A 20388-nucleotide genomic window follows, 5' to 3' on the forward strand; every position below is an offset into this window, starting at 1 on the left:
GTTATTACTAGTTTATTATTTAAGGTTCCTATTATATATTATAGATAGGTTAATAATATTTATAGCTTAGTATAGTTATATTACTAAAGAGCTAACTAGAATATATATACTTTACTACTTACTAATATAGGTAGAGAGTATAATAGTATAATTTTATAAGAATGTAATATGCCTTTACCTATTTAAAGCTAGCTCTAGTCACCAAAATAGCTACTCTAATCCAAGTAGTGATCTCTAGGGGATGGAGAAAATTGCTCAATATTCATAAGGCATAAGTCTAGGCCAAGCTTTGGTTGCGTGATCTGTGATTCATCGTTAAAAGCAATGAACCAACGATATGAACTTTAGACTCTAGCCACTCGTGTACTTGAAGATATCAAGCTACAATTGGTGACCTGCTTCTTGTGATCACATGCAAATTTAAGACTCGTTCTGAGGAGCGAGATCGTCAAAGACCCTCTTCAAGTTCAGGAGCGGAAGTTGCGACCAGTGGTCTGTGGGGCAAGCGGTGCCTGACTGTCGCGAACAAAAACGGCATAAAATCAGCACAGACTCGAGCACAATTGTCAATAATCGACACTGGCTGGATATTATGGCCCTCAGCATCGCCAACCCAGCCGGGCCATCGCCAAAGACATCGGCATCACCTCCTCCCTTGTCGACATCCGTCTCGTCATCAGCAGTGCGGTCGCCGTCACCACAGCCGCCTCCTGCAAGCCCTCTTACGCCTCCTGCCCAACCAGCCAAGCTCGCAACTACCACCCAACCAGTACCCATACTACCACCGCAGCCACCTCAGCTCATAGAGCAGCCACCTTCGCTGCCCTTCTCCAGTCATGATTCAACCGATGCCATAGCCTTGCGCGCCGCCATCTCTTCCCTTCAGTTTCAACGCCTACAAGCTCAGCGAGACTTGCGCACTCTTGAGGACATCAAGCGCCAGGCTGTCGAACGACCAGAAGAATATCGCAAACATGTAATCGCCACTGCCCAAGCTAAACCTTCATCACCACCATGGTCCATCGAGGATTGTCAAGACCAGGACATGGAAGACGACGACGATGCTGTTCTCGGCGCTTCCAACACCAACGAGCAAGACCCGCTCGACTCACAAGCCGAGTCTACGGCCACACCATATCCCGTCTCATATGGTTCCATGTTGCAGCCACAACCAGCAAAAATCAAAACTCAGTCTTCTGGCTTCCCAACGGTCCCCTTACCGCAAGATGTTGTCCGGTGTCCCCCTATCGAATGGTCCAAATACAACATCGTTGGCGAGTCCCTGGACAAGCTTCACCGCGATCAACAAGCACGGCCAGGAGATGCTGCTTCATCCCAGCAGCGTGATAGTGTTGTTGCTGCTCCTTACAACCCTTTCCTGGACAAGCTAGATCCACGGCCAGTACTCGAAACGAATTCCTCAGCGAGGAAGGACAGTGGCTCCTCTGCCTCTGACCAGCACACGCAACGAAGACCCAGCAAGCCCTCTATGTGATTGCGCCTCAAGGGTCGACTCCAATCACGCTACAAGACACGAGCTACAAGACATGATTAACGTGTACGATATTATTTTATGATTATTTGTCAAGCAAGAAAAGTATTTTCTTTGTTTTTCACAGGTGTCACCTCATTCGTGCAAAGTGCAACACAGTACGCGATCGGTCAACCAGTCGATTAATCAAGCGCCAATCATGAAAAGACAAACGAAGCAGGTATTTGTATATTAACCTGGCGTTTCAAGACCTCAGCGGCTGCATATCTTGGCATTTGTCGCAGCCCGGCTTTTTGCACGACATTGCCAGCACTTCATTGGAATGAATCAGACGTCATGTTTGAATTCCTTGTAACTACGCCAGAAAAGATGATAGTAGGTTGTTTGCTGTGATGTGAGTTTCACAAATCAAGATAAACTTGATTCTGTCTGTCGCTGTCTCACCTCCTTTATTCTGTTCATTTCTGCCATTTCTTCTCAATTCCTCGTATTGATGCTGAAGAAGAGCCGTAACAACTAGCACCTGCGCATTCGAAATCTGTCCATACCCCTTTTGCGAGGATGCTGCGTCCTACAGCATTGATACCGGTCATCTTTGGCCTTGCAGCGTTCGTCTTGACCATGCTCTGTATATTCGCCGGCAGCAAACCAAACTTTATGCAAGTGCGTTCTCGCCCCTCGTCCTCTCTTCTATCCACATCCCCTTCCTAACAAGAGTTCTAGGATTACTCTATCATCACGTTAAACACATCTCGCATCGGCACAAATGTCTTCAACACAACGTCCTCCAGCAACTCGGACTCGAATATCTTTGAATCGATTTGGGACAGTATAACCAACAGTATTGAGTCTGATCTCAATTCCGACATCAACTCTTTGGCAAAAGAACTAGGATTACATGATTTCTACTCTGTGCATCTGCTGGACTATTGCGAGGGGTTTTATACACCTACGTCCTTGCCCAATGCCACGGTCCACAAATCGGAGATCAAGCAGAATGTTACGGGATGCAGTAATCGCACCGCAGGGTTTCAGTTCGATCCTGAAGCGGCGCTGCAAAGGGAACTCAACAAAAGCCACACAGGATTTACATTACAAGACTTGCATTGGCCGAAGCAAGTCAATCAAGGTATACATACCCTACGCATAGCGCAAAAAGCGGCCTTTGTGCTTTATTGCATCGCTGCTGCTCTGATCCTCTTTGCTTCCCTCATTTCTCTCCTCTCCCTTTTCGTTCATGGGAGAGTATTTGCTGTTGTGAATACCTTACTCTGGATCCTTGCGTTTATTGCTAGTGTTCTGGCATCGGCTATCACAACTGCTGTGGCGACCAAGGCGAGGAATGTGGTTAATAAGCATGGGAGAAGTGTGGGAGTTGAGGCGAGTAGAGGAGGAAGGTTTATGGCGTTGAGCTGGGTGGCTACAGCATTGTGCTTTTTGAATGTCTTCGTGTGGGTGTTTGAGTGTTTGAGGGGCAGAAGGAGGGAGAGGTATGGGAGTGGTCAAGTTGTTGGGAAGTGAGAGCGTGGTTTGGAGGGTGCGAGATAAGCTGATATGTGGTAGGAGTGTGGCAATGAACTTTTTGTCTCTTCATGATCATTTGGTATGTGAATACTGTACGCTGTGCGCAAGTAAAGCAAAGCAAAGTCCAAGCCATTTCCGTCCTTCCAACCTCAACGAGATGCAATGCCCATTGCAACCCTTTTGAGTGCACAATCTCACAACTCCATCGTAGCAATCCTCCCCCCAACCTCCCCTCCCATGCGTCCAAAAGGTCCCTCATCAACCTTCTTCCTCAAAGTCTTAACCACATCCTCCCACTCCTTTCCTTCCTCACCTCCCTCCTCACAAAACACCTTAAGCCGATTGTACACCTCCTTCAAACACTCAAATTTACTCATTGCAACCCTGTAAGCAGAGTTTTCGCTGTCTCCCACTCCACCAACTAAATTCGAGAAGGTTTGGGATGGGGACAGGAGGTAAGGAAGACAATACTCCAGCGAAGGTGGTGAGAGAATGGCTAAAAAGCCTCTGTGGTGTTCGGCGAGAGAGGTAGAAGGTAAGACGGCGCGGAACTCTTGAACGGAAGGGATAGAGTCAGGGGTCAGAGGCAACCAATTTGCAGTTGCGATACTGCGGATCAAAGCAATAGCAGCCAGAGCCACTTCCCTCAACGCCACAATCTCAGCATGATGCACGAGATCAGAAAACAACAAAGGGTTATGGTTGAGATAGAGATAGTAGAGCGCATAAGCAGCCTGCGCTTCAGATTTCCAGGTTGCGTCGTGGGTGGTGTTCATAAGTGGCGATGAAGCTGGATAATTGATGATTTCTTGCTTTGAGGGCCCGTGGAAAACTGTAGCTAGTGTAGCCAGAACATCTGCATTTGTGGACTTGGAAGGCAGCAGGGAAAGTGGAGATGAAGACCAACTGTTGTTGGTCGGGAGGAGGGAGCTACGAGGCATGGATGCGAGAATGTGTAGATCGTGCTTTGGTGATTCGGCGTGTGCCCAGCGGCTAGGCGATAAGTCCAGAGAGCTTTGGAGACGTTTGATGAGAGTTGGCTTGAGAGGGCTGGAGAGGAAGTGTGAAGGGTATGATGATGCATAGGCAGCCACATAGTTTGCCGAAGGTGCGTACAGAAATTGTACGTCTAAAGGGTCATGACGAGGGTTGGATGGGTCCAGGTAGAAACTCATTGCCTTCTCATGCAGCTTGTGTTGGACGAGAAAGTCAAGAGCAGCAGACGAATGTGGTGATGCTGCTGACTCGATCGGCGTGATTGTCTGGAGCAGGGTGGCGTAAAATTCGACCAAACAGCGATGCATCAGGACATCGCTAGCCGTATCGACCATGCATGCTACAGCAAAATACAGCATACCCTCTCCTTTGCCATCAGTGTAGCGTCTTTCAACCTCTGGATGATGTGCATGTGTGATAGCATTCCAGTTGATAGCACCGACCTCAGGAAGCCATTCGAGCAAGCGAGCTTGAGCAAGTGTCCTCTGGCTTCCAGACAACTCCACGCCTTCAGTATGCTTCAACGAGCAGACAGAGAAGATCAATGCATAAACGTCCTGATCACCAAATACACGCTTCCACATCAATCCCTGACTGTGTCCCGGAAGCGATTGCTCGTCACCAGCACCGGGAGGAACCGCGTGGTCGACCTTGAGCAGAGCAAGCAACACATCACTCGCCTGCTTGGCAATACCAGCATCACTAGTGCATAGCCATAAGTTTACCAAAGCAGTGACGACTTCAGGCTGTGCAGCAATAGTCGCAGCATCCGTAGCATTTCCAGCCGCCTTGTTCAACAGCGCCAGCATCAGTCGATTATACGGAGTGGCAGCGACATGAAGTCCACCGACAAAGTCGACCGCAGCATTGAGACCAAGCACATCCGAGTAAGTCAATGGCTCCAGCAAAAGTACCAAGAATTGAATTGGTTGTGTCGGATCTTTTTGCAACACCGGCAAGATGCGAGAGAGCTGTGATATGAGTGTGATGGAATCTTTCTTGGAGATGCCAGGCGCAAGAGCTAGTGAGCATGATTCGAAGAGACGTTCGTCAATATCCGTGTTAACCGGATCCTCCTCCAGTTCGCCGAGATGGGCTTGAAGACGTCCGAATAGATCCTGAGAAGCCGCCATCTTCAATATCCTTGCAAATAGTTGTGTTCAGTCAAGTCGAGTTTGCAGATGATTCGATACTGCTTGACAATCTGCTGATTCGAAAGCGTGTTGTTTGAGCATTTCGATGGTGTCACGAGAGGCAAACGCGGGCAAAAGATGCAAGTCACGTGCGCAGTCAATGATCAACAAGAGAGTGAAGTCGAGTTCGACTATTTCAAGCACTTTTCATTCTATTCGATATAGGGCATAAAAATATACATAAATTCGTATCATAATTCAGTGAGGGTCATTAAACTGAGAGACTCAATCCCTTTCAGGTATCCACTGGACCGACACCTCCCACTTGAGGCCGCCAGATCCATAACCACCACCAAGTCTGTTTCGCACAAGACTTGTCATCCTTTCTCTAGTCTTAGCCAAGTCAAGACCATAGTCAGCTGTTCTATATCTCAAAGTCAAGTTGGCCATGCAAAGTCCATAGTGAACTTGCCAAAACTTGGCGTCTTGAACGGCTGAAACAGATTTATCGGTTTCGATTTCGGAGATAACGTCCTTGATAGTCACACCTCCAGTAGGCGCCGAGTAAGACATCAAAAGGATGGATGAGAGTGATGTGCCTAGGCGAACACCCAAACCAATCATGGCGACTGCAATGAAGAAGGACATGGCAGCGTCGAACCAGTGATATGCTTGAATGCTGAGCAGCGGCAGCAGAAGCAGGAGTGTAGAGCAGAATAGAGTGATAAGATGGCTGGGGTTGCTCAAGACAGTGCCCCAGCATGCAATGAACTCAATGCGCATAGCTTTGCCAATGCGGGCGTGGTTCTTGAGTACAAGAGCAGAGATCAAAGTGACGACAATAGCAAGAAGGGCCGCGACATCAACAGATCCAGCCGAAATCCGACGATGAGCATGCGGCGAGTGGGCAACATGAGATCCCAAATTTTCGAGCGAGTGCTGAATGCCGTGAGACAAGACATCGAGGCCCATGAAGCCGATGAAAACGGCAAGTCCAAAGCCAACAAGCACATCAAGTCGTTCAAGGCCGAATGGATGCTTGACACTGGAACGCTTCCAGACTTCAAAGTTTCCCATAGTCTCGACCAAGACACAAGTAATGGCACCAGCGGCATCGAAGAAGAGTAGGCGCGAAAGAGCTGTCATAGCGAGAGAGCCAGAGGCACTCCATTGAACGTATGCGGCAATCAGGAAGTGGCAGAAGCACCAAGCTAGACGGGCCTTTTGGTTCGATGTCATGCTGTGTTGGACTTCATTGCGAGTAGGGACGGGGAGAGAAGCGGGTAGTTGAAGAGGAGCGCGAGGGGCTGGTTCGATAAAGATCTGGTGTGAGACACTGGAGTGCTTGTACTTGTGACCACGACGCTTTCCAACGTTGATTTCCTGAGTATCGTCAGTAAGGTGTACTATGATCTGTTCGAGAACATACTCACAGGCTTGGCGGGTGATAGAGTGGCAGAATATTGTTGTGTTGTGAAGTTGAAAGGACTCGGGGCGGTAATGGTGGGTTCATCCTCCTTCTCTGACGAGTCGTCTACCTCGCTGACAACAGTGTGTGGAGTGAAAGAGGCGTCTGCGGGAGTGGATAGTGAGAATGTGGGTGAAATAAGATCGGTACGGCCAGTGTTCATTGAGGTGCTCGCAGTATCCGGAGGTGAATCTGATAGACGATCGAATGAACCCGAGAGGCGCGATCTGACAGGAGATTGGTTGTATGCATGCTTGATGCGCAGACCCGACTCTGCTAATTGGGGATCCATCTCATCGTCGGACGTGGTTGGAGTCCTTGGTGGATCCTGGACAGGGAATTGGTAGGCAGCCATGGCCAGTGTCGGCGGACAAAGAGGACGGTTGAATTGTTGACTTCTTTGTCCAGCTGGGAGCGGATGTCGTGGAAAGGCGTCAAAGGAGTGACACGAATTGAAAGCGAGATGTAGAGACAGTATGCAGTAGGCCTCGAGGTTAGGGGAACGGGACGGTGACTACCTCTCTGCCTTGTGCAGATCCATGGAAAAATACGCGCTTCAGGGGGTGTGTCTTTGTCTCTCTGCGCGACACTTTTGACGTCGTAGGCGGTGGACCGTTGGCGGTTGGAAAGCGCGTATCCCCGCCCTCGGCCCGCCCAAGATCGCTCTTGCCCTGCTTCAATGGTCGTGACTCGTGCTGCTCCTCGATTTGATCTTGTCCTGTGAGCCGCGACTACCATCGCGAGAGAGCTCTCAACACTACATGATTTCGAGGTGGAACAAAGCTGCTGCAGAGATGCATCAATCCATCAGGTCTATTTTGAGTGCCCCATGACAACGCATGGCAGAAACACGAACGGCATGAACGGTGCAACTGAGACAGGCGCCGTTGAAGACGAGCACTTGGCAAGCATCGTGCTTCCGCCAACTCCCAAGCACAAGCACCGGAGCCTCTCTGCTGGTCTTCTCCAGCGATTCAACTTCTTGTCACGTCCGACATCTGTCGAGCTGTCGACCTCAGCTCCTGCTGCAGTTGGTCTCCCAATGCAAGCAGAAGATGAATCGACGCATCCTTCTCGTCCCCTCAAGTCGCGTAAGCGCAAAGGTTCACTGAGGAAAACGGCCTTGCTGGGTCCCGGTCGCGTCAAGCAAGACCCTCCTGCCACCGAAATAATCACCACGCCCGACAAAGACGCCCAGTCTGACCATGCCGTCCAATCCATTGACGATGCTTTGCACCATGCTTTGCTCCAACCTCGTCGTTTGTCTTTAGTTGATGAACACTCGCCCAACTCGTCGCCGCCTTCGGTGCCCCCGCCGCCTGTGCATCCAGACCTGGGCTCGCCTATAATCAGTCCCACCAGTCAGAGCTATGCCTCGACTACTGACGATGACGACCTTAGTATGGCCGCTACTGTGACACGCCCGGCTTCATACTTTGATCCCCGTCCTGTCCTCAATGTAGTGCGCCGACGCTCGTCGCAGAAACATGCACCATCCCCACTCTCCGCCCTGCCAATCCTGGCCCATAACGCAGATGATACCTACGACTATGCCGAAACGGAGCGATGGGGTTGGGTTGTGCTGGTCGTCACTTGGGTCGTCTTTGCTGTTGGCATGGGAAGCTGTCTTGGTGTATGGAGTTGGGCCTGGAATGTTGGAGAGACACCTTATGCACCGCCAGAGCTCGAGGACGATCCTACACTGCCTATAGTTGGTTACTACCCTGCCTTGATCATCTTGACTGCTGTCATGGCTTGGGTGTGGGTTGTCATTGCCTGGGTTGGCATGAAATACTTCAAGCATGCAAAGATACAAGGCGACGATTGACGAAGCACATACTATGATACCCTAGTCCTTTTCTAGAGGCTTGTTCTAATGCTATATTTCTATGAACCACCATATCTGGATTGATCCTCTCTTGTATGCTCATGGCCTTGACCTGACCATCTGCCATGACTCCCAGGCTCTATAGCTTCGCTCTAGGCGTAACAAACAAACCCTCACCCCTCGCACACTCGATCAACTGCCCATCCAACTCCCCCTCCGCTCCATCCTTCTGAAACAAGCTCGCCAAAACCTTGACGCCCCTCCCCCTCCTCTCCACCACCTTAACCTTTGCCAATATCACACTCGGCGTCTTCATCGGCGCCAAAAACTCCACATTCAGATACTTAGTAAACGAACCGATTGACTCAGCAGATCCCTCCGCAGCACTCTCTGCATGTTTTCTTTCTTCAATCTGTTGTAATAGGCTGCCCATGCTTTCATCTAGCAGGGTTGCTACTATGCCTCCGTGGAGAATGTGCGGGTGGCCATTACATCCGTTCTCGACTTTTAGCAATATGGAGATTGCATCGAGGGAGGAGGGGGTACGTGGTAGCGGGTAGTAAACCAGGCAATGGGGGATTGTGTTGGGTGTTGCGAGGGTGGTTGCGGTCAGACTGTCTTCGGTGCTGACTTTTGGGGTTCGCGATGGTAGGAGGCTGATGTGGAGGTTTGGGGCTGCTAGCAGGCGAGATGTCCAAGGTATACTGGTGAAATACGTATGAGAGGTATTCGAATTGGATGTCATGGTTTATGTCTTTGATTTCCGGGCTCGGTTCGAATGGTTGGTGTTGCCGAGTATGCAGCTGGTAGACTCGTTTGTTTCGGGTTTGAACAGTGGTTTGTGATCGAAAAGACGCCTTCTCACGGCGAACGAGGACAATGATATGTAGTGGCTCAAATGTAAACGAACATCTTTGCGATAAGAGCCTCGTCCGTACTTCGTCGGTATTTCGTAAGGTTTCCTGTTGCGGAAGATGCATTGCCGAGGCTCGGACAACATCAGGGTCCTCGCACCCCGCTGTCGATCTTCAAGGGGTAAAAGTGCTTGACTCAATTCAACCAGAAGTCGTCAAGGTTGACATCGACAATCTTCTGTGGAAGTGAAGAACTTCGACCAAAGTCTGATAGGGGTGGTAGCTCTGGAGAACTCATAGTAGATGGTGAATCGGATCGCATCCTTCGTATTGGACGGCGTCGTAGTGGAGTCAAAGCACGCGGTGTGGTCTTGAGCAATTCGCGAAACAAAGGTTGAGCCTGAGCAGCTTTCGTCTCGTTCTCAAACAAACTCAAAGGGCAGCGATAATCAAACTCCTCGAACAGTGGATCATTCCTTCTGAGTGAGAACTTGAGAAACTCGAGAGCAGTGACTTTGAGTACCAGCATTTTGCCATTCCGGTTGATTCTGCGATTGTTGCGCAAGTGGTTCCACAGATTTCGGTCGCTTCGTATTCTCCAGTGCTCATATTGGCGTGTTGTTCCCGATGCAGGCTTTGGTATCTTGGTGAAATGTTTCTTCCATGCCTTAGCATCGACCACTGGTGCCAGGATGATATTTGACGGCCTCTCGTCGAAGTATCTTCTTTGCGGTCGTTCGAACGATCCTAGTAGAACGTCATAGCCTAGTCTCTGGTGCCAGTCGGTATGTTTTCTCTCGGCCAGAAAATCGCGACGAAACTTCATGATTCGTTCCCATGCCTTACGTGTCGTCATATGGATCACCTTTTCGTCCTCCATCCACACCACTTTGTCTGTATCCACTGCAAGTTGCCTCCACCAGTAACGTGGAAGTCCTCCGTGGGTGATCGAGGGGGCGTAATCCCGATCTCTGAGAAGACTTTCATGATCGCCAAAGCTACCACCTGGGTACAAAGCAAGACCTGGGCTCAGATCTCTGTATCTGCGCTCGAGATCGCTGGTGGGTACGAGACTGGTTGCCATTGTTGTTAGGCGAAGGATAGCCTGGTTTCAGCCGAATGTGTTCTTGTGCGTGTGGAGAGATTTGTGCACGCGCAAGGATTGCGATGGGATTCTTCTGGTGAGAGTGTTGAGAGGTGTGAAAAGAGAAATATATCAGCTGAGAGCAAGGCGACTACAGGTAAAGGTTCGAAACCGAGCATACGCTGGAGCTTCAATGAGTCAGCGAAGAATGGGCGCGATCCGAGTGGCTTTGCGAGCGACGGTGTCCCCCTATCTTCACCTCGATTTTCTGCATCTATCGTCTAGGAAAAGACGCTGACTCAGTCTAGGCAACAGCTGCTACCGTATTGTTGAGTGCGTACAAACTTTTGTCAACGACCTTTACCTTTAAATCCCGCTGTAGATGAATGCGCTTAGGTGACCTTACCCCTCCGATTCAATATAGAAGCTTGACCGTGGGGCGTGCTACACCCTCTGGGCGAAGCGCGCTGCCAACAAATCTGTTGAATGTCCAAAGATGTTGCTCCGACTCCTTAACCGACACAAAAGCCTGATTTCTGCTTGCTTGTGCAGCAGTCCAGAGTGCCTGCATGGAAAACTCATCGGCGTGAAATCGTCGGGCATCGAAGAAGTTGTTTACCAACTGCTGTAGTCGCACACGCAAGTAGCCTCTGTACTCCTTTGATGGAACTTCGGGGGCAGTTGTACCTGTAGGATGTGTATAATCCGGATCCACTGCATACACCCACATGTCGTCGACGTTTGCCGTCTGAGAGGAGAGGGACTCCACACACTGTTGGTCGATGACAAGAAACACATTCCTGAGAATGCCATCTCGAAGTTCACTACGATCTGTCTGTGGGTAGAGAGCTGTACTCTGTCTTTTGAGAGTGCGATCACGAACCTTTCGAAAGTGCTGGCGCAACACCTGAAATCTTGCTTCAAGCTCTGATGCAGTTTTCTCATTTTCTTTGTCGTTGGCATCTGAGGCGGCCTGGCTTGGTTCCAGTTCCTTGTCATCTTCGGGCTGATCCAGATACTGTAGTCTCCATCTGGCACCAATTGTGTCTCCACAGCCGATCGCCCCTCGTGCATTCATGAGAGCAGCATCTTTTCTCACTTCATATTCCTCGTTGGCCGCCTTGAGGTCACGAAACACGGCGTAGCCCCAATTCTTCTCAGCTTGATCCTCATCCCACAATCGCTTCATCCAGGGCTGTGCAGTAGGAAGTCGACTCTCGACTTCTTGCTTCTTCCGCTGCTTAGAAGCATCCATCATACGGCGCCAGTCTTCCATCTCAGCATTCCACAAGGCATCCTCTTCGTTGGCGTCGAAGAGCATGGCGCGGACCTTCTTCAGTTGATCTGTTGCTTGTTGCAGCTGCTCCTGTGTGAGGGAGTAGAGATCTCGTTTAGCGGCAGAACTGAAGGACGGCGTCATTTGTTCCCTGGTCAGGCCGAGCCAGTACCGTCGTTTGAGGAGATCAATCTCGCCGGCACTAAGAGTTGATGGGGATGAGGCCGCTCGCTCGAGTAATTCGGCTTTGGACAAGCTCGTCGTTGCAGCCACATTTGCTTCTTGAATCACTGAATCGGGAAAGTCGAGAAGCCCTAAACGGTCGTGGTCCGAGATGTCAGTTGCATTTGAGCTGCCATCTAACAGAGCGGTGGCATTTTCAACAATGTCGTCGGCGTTGTGGGTGTGCTGAACCACGCATGTAAATGTTCTGATGATGTATTCCATAAGGGTAAATTGTTACAGCACAATCTCTGATGAGCAATTCGCGGACGAAGTTCTTGTCACGCGTTCGTTATTGTGGTGAACGAGCGTACTAGAGAGTTTCTTGATTCGGATGCTGGAAGATATCTTCCTAATTCGACTGATGCTCTATCAAATCGACAGTATGGATTTCATGGCAGATGCAAGTTGTAAGGAGTGATGTTGGCTTTCGAGCCAGGGTGGGAAGGACAGCGACATAAGACCCCTTGCCAAGACATATCTCAAGCAAGGTTTTGGCTGAGGAGCTCTGGCCTTCTTCACAACCGTGTGGAAGTTTTTCTCAACTCCCCACACTGTTGTCCTGGCAGTTGAGGTGGGTTAGCGTCTCAATGGTCTAGAAAGATGAGAAAGATGGCTGGATCTGTTGATCTTATATACTCATCGAATTGTCTCGCGAGATCATCTCGCTCGCTCGCACCTTGAAAGATCTGACTTCAAAGTTGACGCGCCGCCGATGTCATAACAGAATCCTGTGGCCTTGCAAGAGACAATCAATCAGCTTCGCAACTCCATCAGAAATCTGGAAAATTAGGAGGACGCGACCTCCATTATCAACATCAAGGAATCCCAGCAAACGAGAATGGATCACCACAGCAGCGCAAAGGCTTTGAGTGACGCTTACACACTTGCTGACCTCTTTGCCGACTGCGTTGAATCCATCAACTTAATCTATGGAAACCATGAAGAGTCGCATAGTGAAGAGATCCTCACATCACAGCTCGGTATCGAACAAGCGCGCCTGTTGATCTGGGGCGATGCGGTCGGGATCTCCTCTCCGCCAGCTTCTACTGGAATCACCTCTGCCATTCCCAAGCACCCTGGCGCGTTGAATCCAGAACCTGATAAGGCCTTGTACTTTGGAACTCGAGATGCCCGCCTGGACGACCCTCGCTTCAGGCAGCGTGTCGAAGACTCACTGCACGCGATTGCAAGCCCAATGACGCATCTGACCAAAGCTAAGATGTTCCAAACGTACGGATTGGATCTCTTCAAAGGCTCGCCAAAAGTACGTGAGAACCACATGCTGGCTCCCAATCCTTTCAGGTTGCAAGCGTTCCGTGAAAAGTTCGAACTCTTGGACGAGGTTATGACCTCTTACCCGCACGCAAAGGCCCACAAACACTTTGGCGTGAACAAGAAGATGGCCTGGCAGATCATGGATGTGGCTAAGGCCAGCGAGCTGTGCACTTTGATTCGCGAAAAAGTGGATTATCTGGTCCAACTCATGGACGCCCAAACCAGGGTCGACAAAGCAATGCGATACGATGTGCGTGCCATGGGCTGGCATCCCAGTGAAGATATGAATGCAACAATCCGCGACACGCTGAAGCTATCGCTCTTGGTTGAAGCTTCGGAAGTATTGTACCCTGAATACAGCACTGCGGCACAGGAAGCTCTGGACAATGTCACCGATCAATGGAAAGGCAGTCATGGTTACGACGCTATGATATCCGAGCACCACAATCCTACCATTCACAAGACTGCCTCCCACACAATGCTCGCACAGCCTATTCGACCTTCCCAAGAAACGCCCAGACCAACCATTTCGCCACCAAAAACGCCAAAGAAGGGAAAGCTGTTGGGTGCTCTCCGACCAAAACTCACTCGCTTGTTCTCAGGCAAGAGTCACGAGAAGCTCACAGTTGCTGCCGCTGATCCCTCACGCTCAAAGTCTGAAAGCGGACCCAGCGGTGGTGCAGATGGAGACCCACTTGAGCCTATGCGCAGCAGGTCTCTGGCCAACGACGACTTGACTCATGTGCTCACACGTAATGCTACGCTCGATTCGATGATTAGTCGTCACGATCAATATCCCGGCCTTGATAGGGTTTCCACGCTGGAGTTGAGGAAGAAGTGAGATCAATTGACCACAGCAATTGTGTTGTTTTGCTATTTGTTTCTGCTGAACCCGTTGTCGCGACGCATGGAAGGATTGGAGGACCTGCAGGAGATTCGTTTGTTTTGTACTCAATACCCATCTTTTCATTCTTATGTCAGTAATGTCTCAGCTTGCATCAAGTTCTCTACTGTCCCCAGACCGCCAATTGCTACCGCAACTTGTACGCGAAATAACCGTTTCTATCCATATTGGGAAGATCTTGCGTGTCGTTGATCTTTGAAATCGACGAGAAAAAGTTCTGATTCATCTGCAACGAGAAAACCGAAGTGAAAGTCTGGATAATTTGTGGTTATGGCATTTCAGACCTTGAGAAACATCAAACCCCTTTTCCATCTTTTCTGCGCTCAATACTGAGCTGAATGCTTTGATCTACGTCCCCAAGTTCGGAAGTCTTTGAGAGTACAGCTACAAAAATATACGATATTATTGGCAAGATGTGTGATTTTCATGGAGAGTGACAATCCACTACTATCAGCATTGTTTGCTGCCCTATTGCAGTATCTTTGTTCCTACTGTACATCTTCCTGGCCCCTTTTACTGCCTTTGCCCTTGACTTGTCTCCTAATCACATTCTTTATTCGTCCTCTTTGTTCCCTTCTCTGCTTGTTGGTACAATCAAGGCCCCTGCACTTGTCTCCTGCTTCCATGTTTGCCTGCTCCAGAAGGAAGCGCAGCAGAAACTCAGATAGCCATCTCATCATCATCGTTGCTCTCAGCCGAACCCATGTCCACAACCTCAATGACTTCCTTCTTGACCTTGACAGCCACATCCTCAGTCAAATCAACAATGCCTCCGTTGCCACTGTTCTCAACCTTGATGTTGGTCTTGCCAGGGTAACCAACACTAAAGTCAATAGCATCGCCATTGTCATCGTCGTCTCCTCCCATACCAGGAAAGAAGCCCGAAGCATCGGCATCTTCGATCTTAGGTCCTTTAGCGCCAAGCTTTCTCTTCTTGAGGTCGGTGGTCTTGGTAGGGGTGTCGAAGTCTTCTTCGTCGTCGGAGCCGTTGTCGTGCATGATGGTGGTGATGGTGTGGGTTGCGGAGAGAGTCTTGCCATTGCTTCCTTTGCCCTTGGTGCTGGCGGGTGTCTTGGTAGAGGTAGACTTGCTGCCGGGAGCGTTGCGTTTGCGAGAGACAGTTCCTGGGGTCGAGGGACCAGTAGCCAAGGCTTGACTTTTGATTTTCGAGAGACGGTGGGTGATGGCCTTGGGAGTGACATCTATGGTGAGAAGAGTCAGGAGATTAGTAATGGCTATACAAACAGGACTTGTCAAGACTTACCATCGCCCATCAGTTTTGCGATTCTCTCGTTCTGGGCGCCGGAGATTTTGATGTCGTAGACTGCCATGACGGCGGTGAACAGCTATGCATCACGTGTCAGCTATCCTGAGCGCCGAGGGAGTGAGAGAAGACCAGAAGGAAACTCATTGATGTACCTTAGCATCGGCTGCGGCGTCCCAAGTCATAGGCATGTTGGCGGGGAGTGGCTGATCAGAAGTTCGGTTGTGTAGAAATGTGGGTGGTTGGAGTCCTCGTTAGGTTCCTGTGTAGTAGATATTGAGGGCAAGGGAAGTGAAGTGAGTTGGTGAGACACGGTACCTGGGCAGGACTTGTGAGGAAGGTTGAGGAAGGTGATGCGTCTCGAATTGTCTTATACGGTGTTGTGAAAGTGAGAGTTCACCACCAGGACACGTCGACTCGAAAGAGAAGATGATGAGTCCAGATGTTCGAGAGGGAAGAAACTTGATCAAAGAAAATTGGAACTCCTGATGATGATTGGAGCAGGCAACGGTGTAGGAGTGGAGGTTCAGTTGTGAGTTGAGCAGTATGCACTCGAGGGAGGAAAGGACGACATCAGTGGTTGGAAAGAAAGTGGAGGCTGTGTTGTGACTGAAAGCGAGGACCGTCGAGGCCTGTTGTCGCCAGGGGGATACCTAATGGAACTCGACGAAGAATGGTCTTGGTACATGATGGTGCGAGTTGATGTCGAAGACATATGACAGACTCGAAGGTCCAAGATAATCTGTATTCTTGTGTCGGAGTCCAACACGACATTACTTCTAAGAATCCTCAGATGATCTTCGAGTCTCCAAGAAACAAATATGAACGATGTGAAAAACTGAATTCAATGGTATCTTTTACTCAACAAACAAACGAACTGCAAGCTGATGCAAACAGTAATTTTTCCTTCCCGTGAGTTCTAACTCAAGACTGGAAAAGGACAGAAATGAGAAATCTACATCACCTTTCATCTTCTATGCGGGCCGGGTGGTGGGAAGCCACCATATCCCCCTCCTGAAGATCTACCCGCCATGCCACTAGAGCCTCGATAATCATATCTCATTCTTTCCTCGTCTTCTTGCATGCGTCTCATATGCATTTCTTGTTCGTATTGCTCTCTGTTCCTGGCGTCACGATAGCTTTGATCAGCCTCGATACGTGCTTGTTCGCGCATGGACAACATCTGAGGAGGCGGTCCTGAAAGAGGTTGTTGCTGGTACGACTGAGGTGTTCTGTGTTGGCCATAGCGTTGCTGTTCTTGCTGTTGGTGCTGCTGGAACTGAGCCTCACGCTCCTTGTATTGTCGGTCCACTTCCATACGATGCTCGCGTTCACGACTTATGTGGTACTCTCTTTCTTGTTGCTGTTGCTGCTGTTGTTGTCTCAGCATGCTCATCTCTTCCCCACGACTAGGTTGTCTTTGGTGCAGTCCACTATGAGACGAGCCTCCAGAACTATTGTGGCGGTGACTGAACTGGTTTTGCTGATGAGTCTGCATTTGCTGCATATGCGAAGGACCGCTATGTGGCTGAGCATATGGATTGGATTGCATCATCTGTGACTGCGCCTGAGCTGTTTGTGCCTGAGCCATGTGCGACAAGCCAGATGGGCCCTGAGGTTGCAGCTGACTGGGCGTCATTGGTCGACCACCAATTGATGGGGTTCGAGAATGATCCATGTAAGGATGTGTGTTAGGTGGCGGCGACGGGTTTGCCCTTGACTGCGGGTTCAGGCTACCCAGATTGGCACGATGCGAGAAGTATGGTCTAACGTCACGCTCGAGGGGAGCTGGAGGGTGAGGCGAGCTGGACGCCAGGCTTTGACCGATAGGTGGACGTGATTGCCATTCAGCTTGTCTTGAGCCGACCGGTGTTCCCGATCTACCAGTCATGAGTTCGTGCTGAGTTGTTGGAGTTGGCGCATGGGATGCTGGCTGAGGGTAGGATGAGCGACCGTCATACTCCTGTCTAGATACAGGTGTCTGATTGAACACCTCTCTTCGAGGAGGGAAAATGCTTGAACTTGGTCCAGAAGGCGCGACGCTCAGTGTCGAAGGTGTTGGCGATTGAGTAAATGGCGTAGGCTGGTCGCTGATTCTTTTCTTCTGGCGAGGCTCTTCTGGCTCGGAGTTAAGTAACGATGCCAAGTTAGACGTCTTACGAGGTTCGGCCGGCGGTCCTGTGGTCAAAGACATGGCAGGCTTGACGATCGAAGGAGCTGGTGATGGTGCCGGAACAGAGCCAGGTCGATACATGGGTTGCTCTTCTCTCTTTGGCGGTGATGGCACGTGCGATCTGAAAGGAGGATGCATAGTCACAGCCGGAGATGGCATGGGTCCAGGAGAACCCAAGATATTTCGGAACATCGCTGGTCCAGCACGGGGATGTGCGAGCGATGGCAATCCAGGTGTGCCAGAGCGCTCATCTCGCTCCAGAGGTCGGTCCAACATTGACAATTGAGGCGATCCAGCAGGCGCGGAGGTCTGGCCACCGAGAGGCTGGAACAATGGATGTTGACCCACTTGTGGTACATGCTCTTGAGAAGCTCGCTTCTGAATCGACAAGGCACGTTCTTGCTCCTCCTTGAGGTTCTTGACAAACTCCGAGGTCAGGTGTGACAAGTTTTGATGCATCAGACCGGGTGGTGTTGGCTGCTGTTGGTGCATCAAAGAAGGCGACGGTAGTTGAGCTGGACGCTCAGCAGAAGGCAAAGTTGGTCGTCGCTCCATCCTAGATTCGGAGAAAAAGCCCATTTTTGGACCAGCAGATGATATGCTCGTACGCGGCTGAGTAGGAATACCAGATTTGCCCAGAGCAGGAGACTCATGCTGCTGGAGTTGAGTCGGAGCAGCTCTTGGTGGTGGTGCAGATGTTGGCTGGGTAGCCATTGAAAACCTGTACTGATGCTGGAATTGTGACGAAGGTTGAGAGAGAGTTGAGGGCTGTGTCGGCGGAAGAGGGTCGATATCCATAACCTCACCCTGGGAGCCAGAAGCTGTTCTGGGCAGGGACGGTCCTGGATTGTCATAGCGTCTCTTGTTGATCGGCGTTGGTGTTGGTGGAACGCCCATATCCTCACCTCGGTCGCGACGAGCATTTGCAACATTGGCAGCGTCGACAACGTCAGGACGATTGCCACTTTCGATAAGTCTTTGATAGTAGTTCTTGACCTGTGGACATGTTAGCAGCTAGGAATTGCCTCTTGAAAAAGATTGTTTACATACCATTGTCTGAGTTTTTGTGCCCATATGATTGGCAATGGCGCCGAAGTCGGTACCGAAGTGTGCAATAAACTTGACAAAGTCCGTTTGCTCCGGGACAGACCAGTAGCTAGATGCGCTAGATCTTTGCATTGATGGCTGCGCAGGTGCACGAGTTCTTTCTGCAGAATCGTTCGAGACTTGAGCTTGAAGTGGTTCATGTGTATACTCGACATGCTGAGTTCCACCTATGGCCCTGGTACCAGTGAAGATTCCAGTAAGAAGCGCGGCGTCCTCCAACTGCTTTGCGCGAGCGAAGTCTTCCTGGCCGAGAGTGACCTCCTTCTCGACAGCAGGTGATGTGGCAGAATTGCCAGTCGAAGCCAGGGTTTGTCTCCCACGCTTCTGAGGCTTGTCCCCAGCAGCTGTCGTCTTGCGACGCTTAGCTGGTTTCTCGGAGCCGGTCTCACCGGTTGCAGCCATCTTCTTGTTGGTGGTTGTTGAAGCGGCAGGGGTTTTGACTTCAGGAGGATCCTTCTCCGTGGTGTATGCTGTACGTGTTGCTGCGCGTCTTGGTCTTCCAGTCTCGGTAAGCATGGGTCCAGAAGAGCTGTCGTCCTCGCCCAGGCTCTTAGGCATATCGGACATTAGTTGAGCGCCTCTTGCTGCACGACCAGCCTTGCCACCACGACGTGCGCCGCCTTTACCTCTGCGTTTAGTCTTTTCCTTGAAGCGGCCATCCCACTTGTATTTGTAATAGTGATGAATACAATCGGCATACGATCGTCCAGGTAGCTGAGCAGCAATCTCGCCCCATTGTTTCGGCCTTTCCTTGAACAGCTCCACAAAGCGTTTATGCTCAGTCTCAGTGAAGGTGTCGAACTCTGGCTCATATCCGTAAATTTCTGTGAGACAGATGGGTTCCCGGTACCGATTCATGTTCTTGAAGATGTTCTTTTCTTTCGAAGCTTGATCCCACATCTCTGGCGGGATGGCTTCTTTCTCGAGATCGATCTGGGCTCGTCTGGACTCGCGTTCAACCTTCTCCTGTTCGAGTCTGGCCGTCTCCTCCGATTGCTTCAGCGCTTGTATCAGATCATATTCGCTGCTAAACTTGTGCAATCTCGAGCGAGTTTCAGAGACTGGATTCTCGAGTACGGGGCTTGACTCAATATCAAGCCCAAGCTCGACGGACATCTGTCTTTCTTGAGATTCTTTGTTTGTTCTTTCACGATCGAGTAGCTGAGTCTCGAGACGCCAAGCGCGATACTTCTCGAGGTACTGTTCGTGCAGATCTTTCTGCAAGACCTTTTCCTCTTCTACTTGCGCTTGGTAGTGCATGATCAACGCTGGTTTTGCGGCATTCAGGCGCGCTATATTCTCATGGAAAGCGCCGAGATCTGAAAGCGGAGTGAGAGGCGCCTTTGCAAGGTAAGGAAGAGTGATCGTCTCAATGCTTGGTTTGGGTTCAGGGGTGATAAAGTCCAGGTTGTCGCTACCTTCCATATCGATATCGTCGTTCTGGTCAGCCTCTGCAGACTCGAGGATTCTATCAGATCCGGATTGATTGTACTTTGTTGGGACAGGTGGAACAGCCGCTGCTTCTGCGTCATCAACTTGCTCTTTCTTTGGCTCGATAATATCTGCGTCAATGTCCTCTGGGGCCTCTGGTGACGATGGATGGAGCTGCTGAACAGCTGATGCGACTGGCTCTGAGGTTTCCATCCCTTCCATAACATCATCCTTAGCTTCCTTTGAGATTGACTCCCGGGCGACGGGCAAGTCTTTCACAGTAATATTGGCAAGCCTTGCGATTTGTTCCAAAGGAGTAGTTGCTCTGAACTGTCTAGCGTTCAGATCGATCAT

The 20388-nt window shown here is 50.3% G+C and overlaps 11 protein-coding genes across 11 annotated transcripts; 4 read left to right on the plus strand and 7 right to left on the minus strand.

Annotated features, from left to right (window-relative positions):
- Positions 1–592: 592 nt before the first annotated feature.
- On the plus strand, positions 593–1495 carry M437DRAFT_46420 (uncharacterized protein; the record flags this gene model as incomplete). Its single annotated transcript, XM_041021263.1, has 1 exon — positions 593–1495. One exon carries the CDS (start codon positions 593–595, stop codon positions 1493–1495), a length of 903 nt encoding a protein of 300 aa, XP_040880825.1.
- A 558-nt stretch (positions 1496–2053) lies between these two features.
- Positions 2054–3013, plus strand: M437DRAFT_46381 (uncharacterized protein; the record flags this gene model as incomplete). The annotated part of the gene is made up of 2 exons (XM_041021254.1): positions 2054–2155; positions 2216–3013. The coding sequence occupies 2 exons, from the start codon at positions 2054–2056 to the stop codon at positions 3011–3013; spliced, it is 900 nt and encodes a 299-aa protein (XP_040880826.1).
- Positions 3014–3210: 197 nt separating this feature from the next.
- M437DRAFT_46055 (uncharacterized protein) lies at positions 3211–5145 on the minus strand (the record flags this gene model as incomplete). Its single annotated transcript, XM_041021197.1, has 1 exon — positions 3211–5145. The coding sequence occupies one exon, from the start codon at positions 5143–5145 to the stop codon at positions 3211–3213; it is 1935 nt and encodes a 644-aa protein (XP_040880827.1).
- Positions 5146–5430: 285 nt separating this feature from the next.
- M437DRAFT_46428 (cation efflux family protein family) lies at positions 5431–6776 on the minus strand (the record flags this gene model as incomplete). The annotated part of the gene is made up of 2 exons (XM_041021265.1): positions 5431–6528; positions 6579–6776. 2 exons carry the CDS (start codon positions 6774–6776, stop codon positions 5431–5433), a joined length of 1296 nt encoding a protein of 431 aa, XP_040880828.1.
- A 1239-nt stretch (positions 6777–8015) lies between these two features.
- On the plus strand, positions 8016–8441 carry M437DRAFT_46322 (uncharacterized protein; the record flags this gene model as incomplete). Its single annotated transcript, XM_041021244.1, has 1 exon — positions 8016–8441. The coding sequence occupies one exon, from the start codon at positions 8016–8018 to the stop codon at positions 8439–8441; it is 426 nt and encodes a 141-aa protein (XP_040880829.1).
- Positions 8442–8580: 139 nt separating this feature from the next.
- Positions 8581–9186, minus strand: M437DRAFT_74378 (uncharacterized protein; the record flags this gene model as incomplete). The annotated part of the gene is made up of 1 exon (XM_041026225.1): positions 8581–9186. The coding sequence occupies one exon, from the start codon at positions 9184–9186 to the stop codon at positions 8581–8583; it is 606 nt and encodes a 201-aa protein (XP_040880830.1).
- A 305-nt stretch (positions 9187–9491) lies between these two features.
- On the minus strand, positions 9492–10379 carry M437DRAFT_65123 (uncharacterized protein; the record flags this gene model as incomplete). The annotated part of the gene is made up of 1 exon (XM_041024548.1): positions 9492–10379. The coding sequence occupies one exon, from the start codon at positions 10377–10379 to the stop codon at positions 9492–9494; it is 888 nt and encodes a 295-aa protein (XP_040880831.1).
- Positions 10380–10794: 415 nt separating this feature from the next.
- On the minus strand, positions 10795–12102 carry M437DRAFT_65124 (uncharacterized protein; the record flags this gene model as incomplete). Its single annotated transcript, XM_041024549.1, has 1 exon — positions 10795–12102. One exon carries the CDS (start codon positions 12100–12102, stop codon positions 10795–10797), a length of 1308 nt encoding a protein of 435 aa, XP_040880832.1.
- A 643-nt stretch (positions 12103–12745) lies between these two features.
- On the plus strand, positions 12746–13570 carry M437DRAFT_17766 (uncharacterized protein; the record flags this gene model as incomplete). The annotated part of the gene is made up of 1 exon (XM_041018918.1): positions 12746–13570. A coding segment is annotated over one exon (825 nt), but the record flags the coding sequence as incomplete, so codon positions are not given.
- Positions 13571–14719: 1149 nt separating this feature from the next.
- M437DRAFT_83523 (uncharacterized protein) lies at positions 14720–15514 on the minus strand (the record flags this gene model as incomplete). Its single annotated transcript, XM_041027948.1, has 3 exons — positions 14720–15261; positions 15324–15405; positions 15479–15514. The coding sequence occupies 3 exons, from the start codon at positions 15512–15514 to the stop codon at positions 14720–14722; spliced, it is 660 nt and encodes a 219-aa protein (XP_040880834.1).
- A 776-nt stretch (positions 15515–16290) lies between these two features.
- M437DRAFT_74380 (uncharacterized protein) lies at positions 16291–20388 on the minus strand (the record flags this gene model as incomplete). Its single annotated transcript, XM_041026226.1, has 3 exons — positions 16291–16520; positions 16614–18492; positions 18547–20388. 3 exons carry the CDS (start codon positions 20386–20388, stop codon positions 16291–16293), a joined length of 3951 nt encoding a protein of 1316 aa, XP_040880835.1.

The sequence above is a fragment of the Aureobasidium melanogenum genome (assembly GCF_000721775.1).
Source record: "Aureobasidium melanogenum CBS 110374 unplaced genomic scaffold scaffold_7, whole genome shotgun sequence".
Lineage (NCBI taxonomy): Eukaryota > Fungi > Ascomycota > Dothideomycetes > Dothideales > Saccotheciaceae > Aureobasidium > Aureobasidium melanogenum.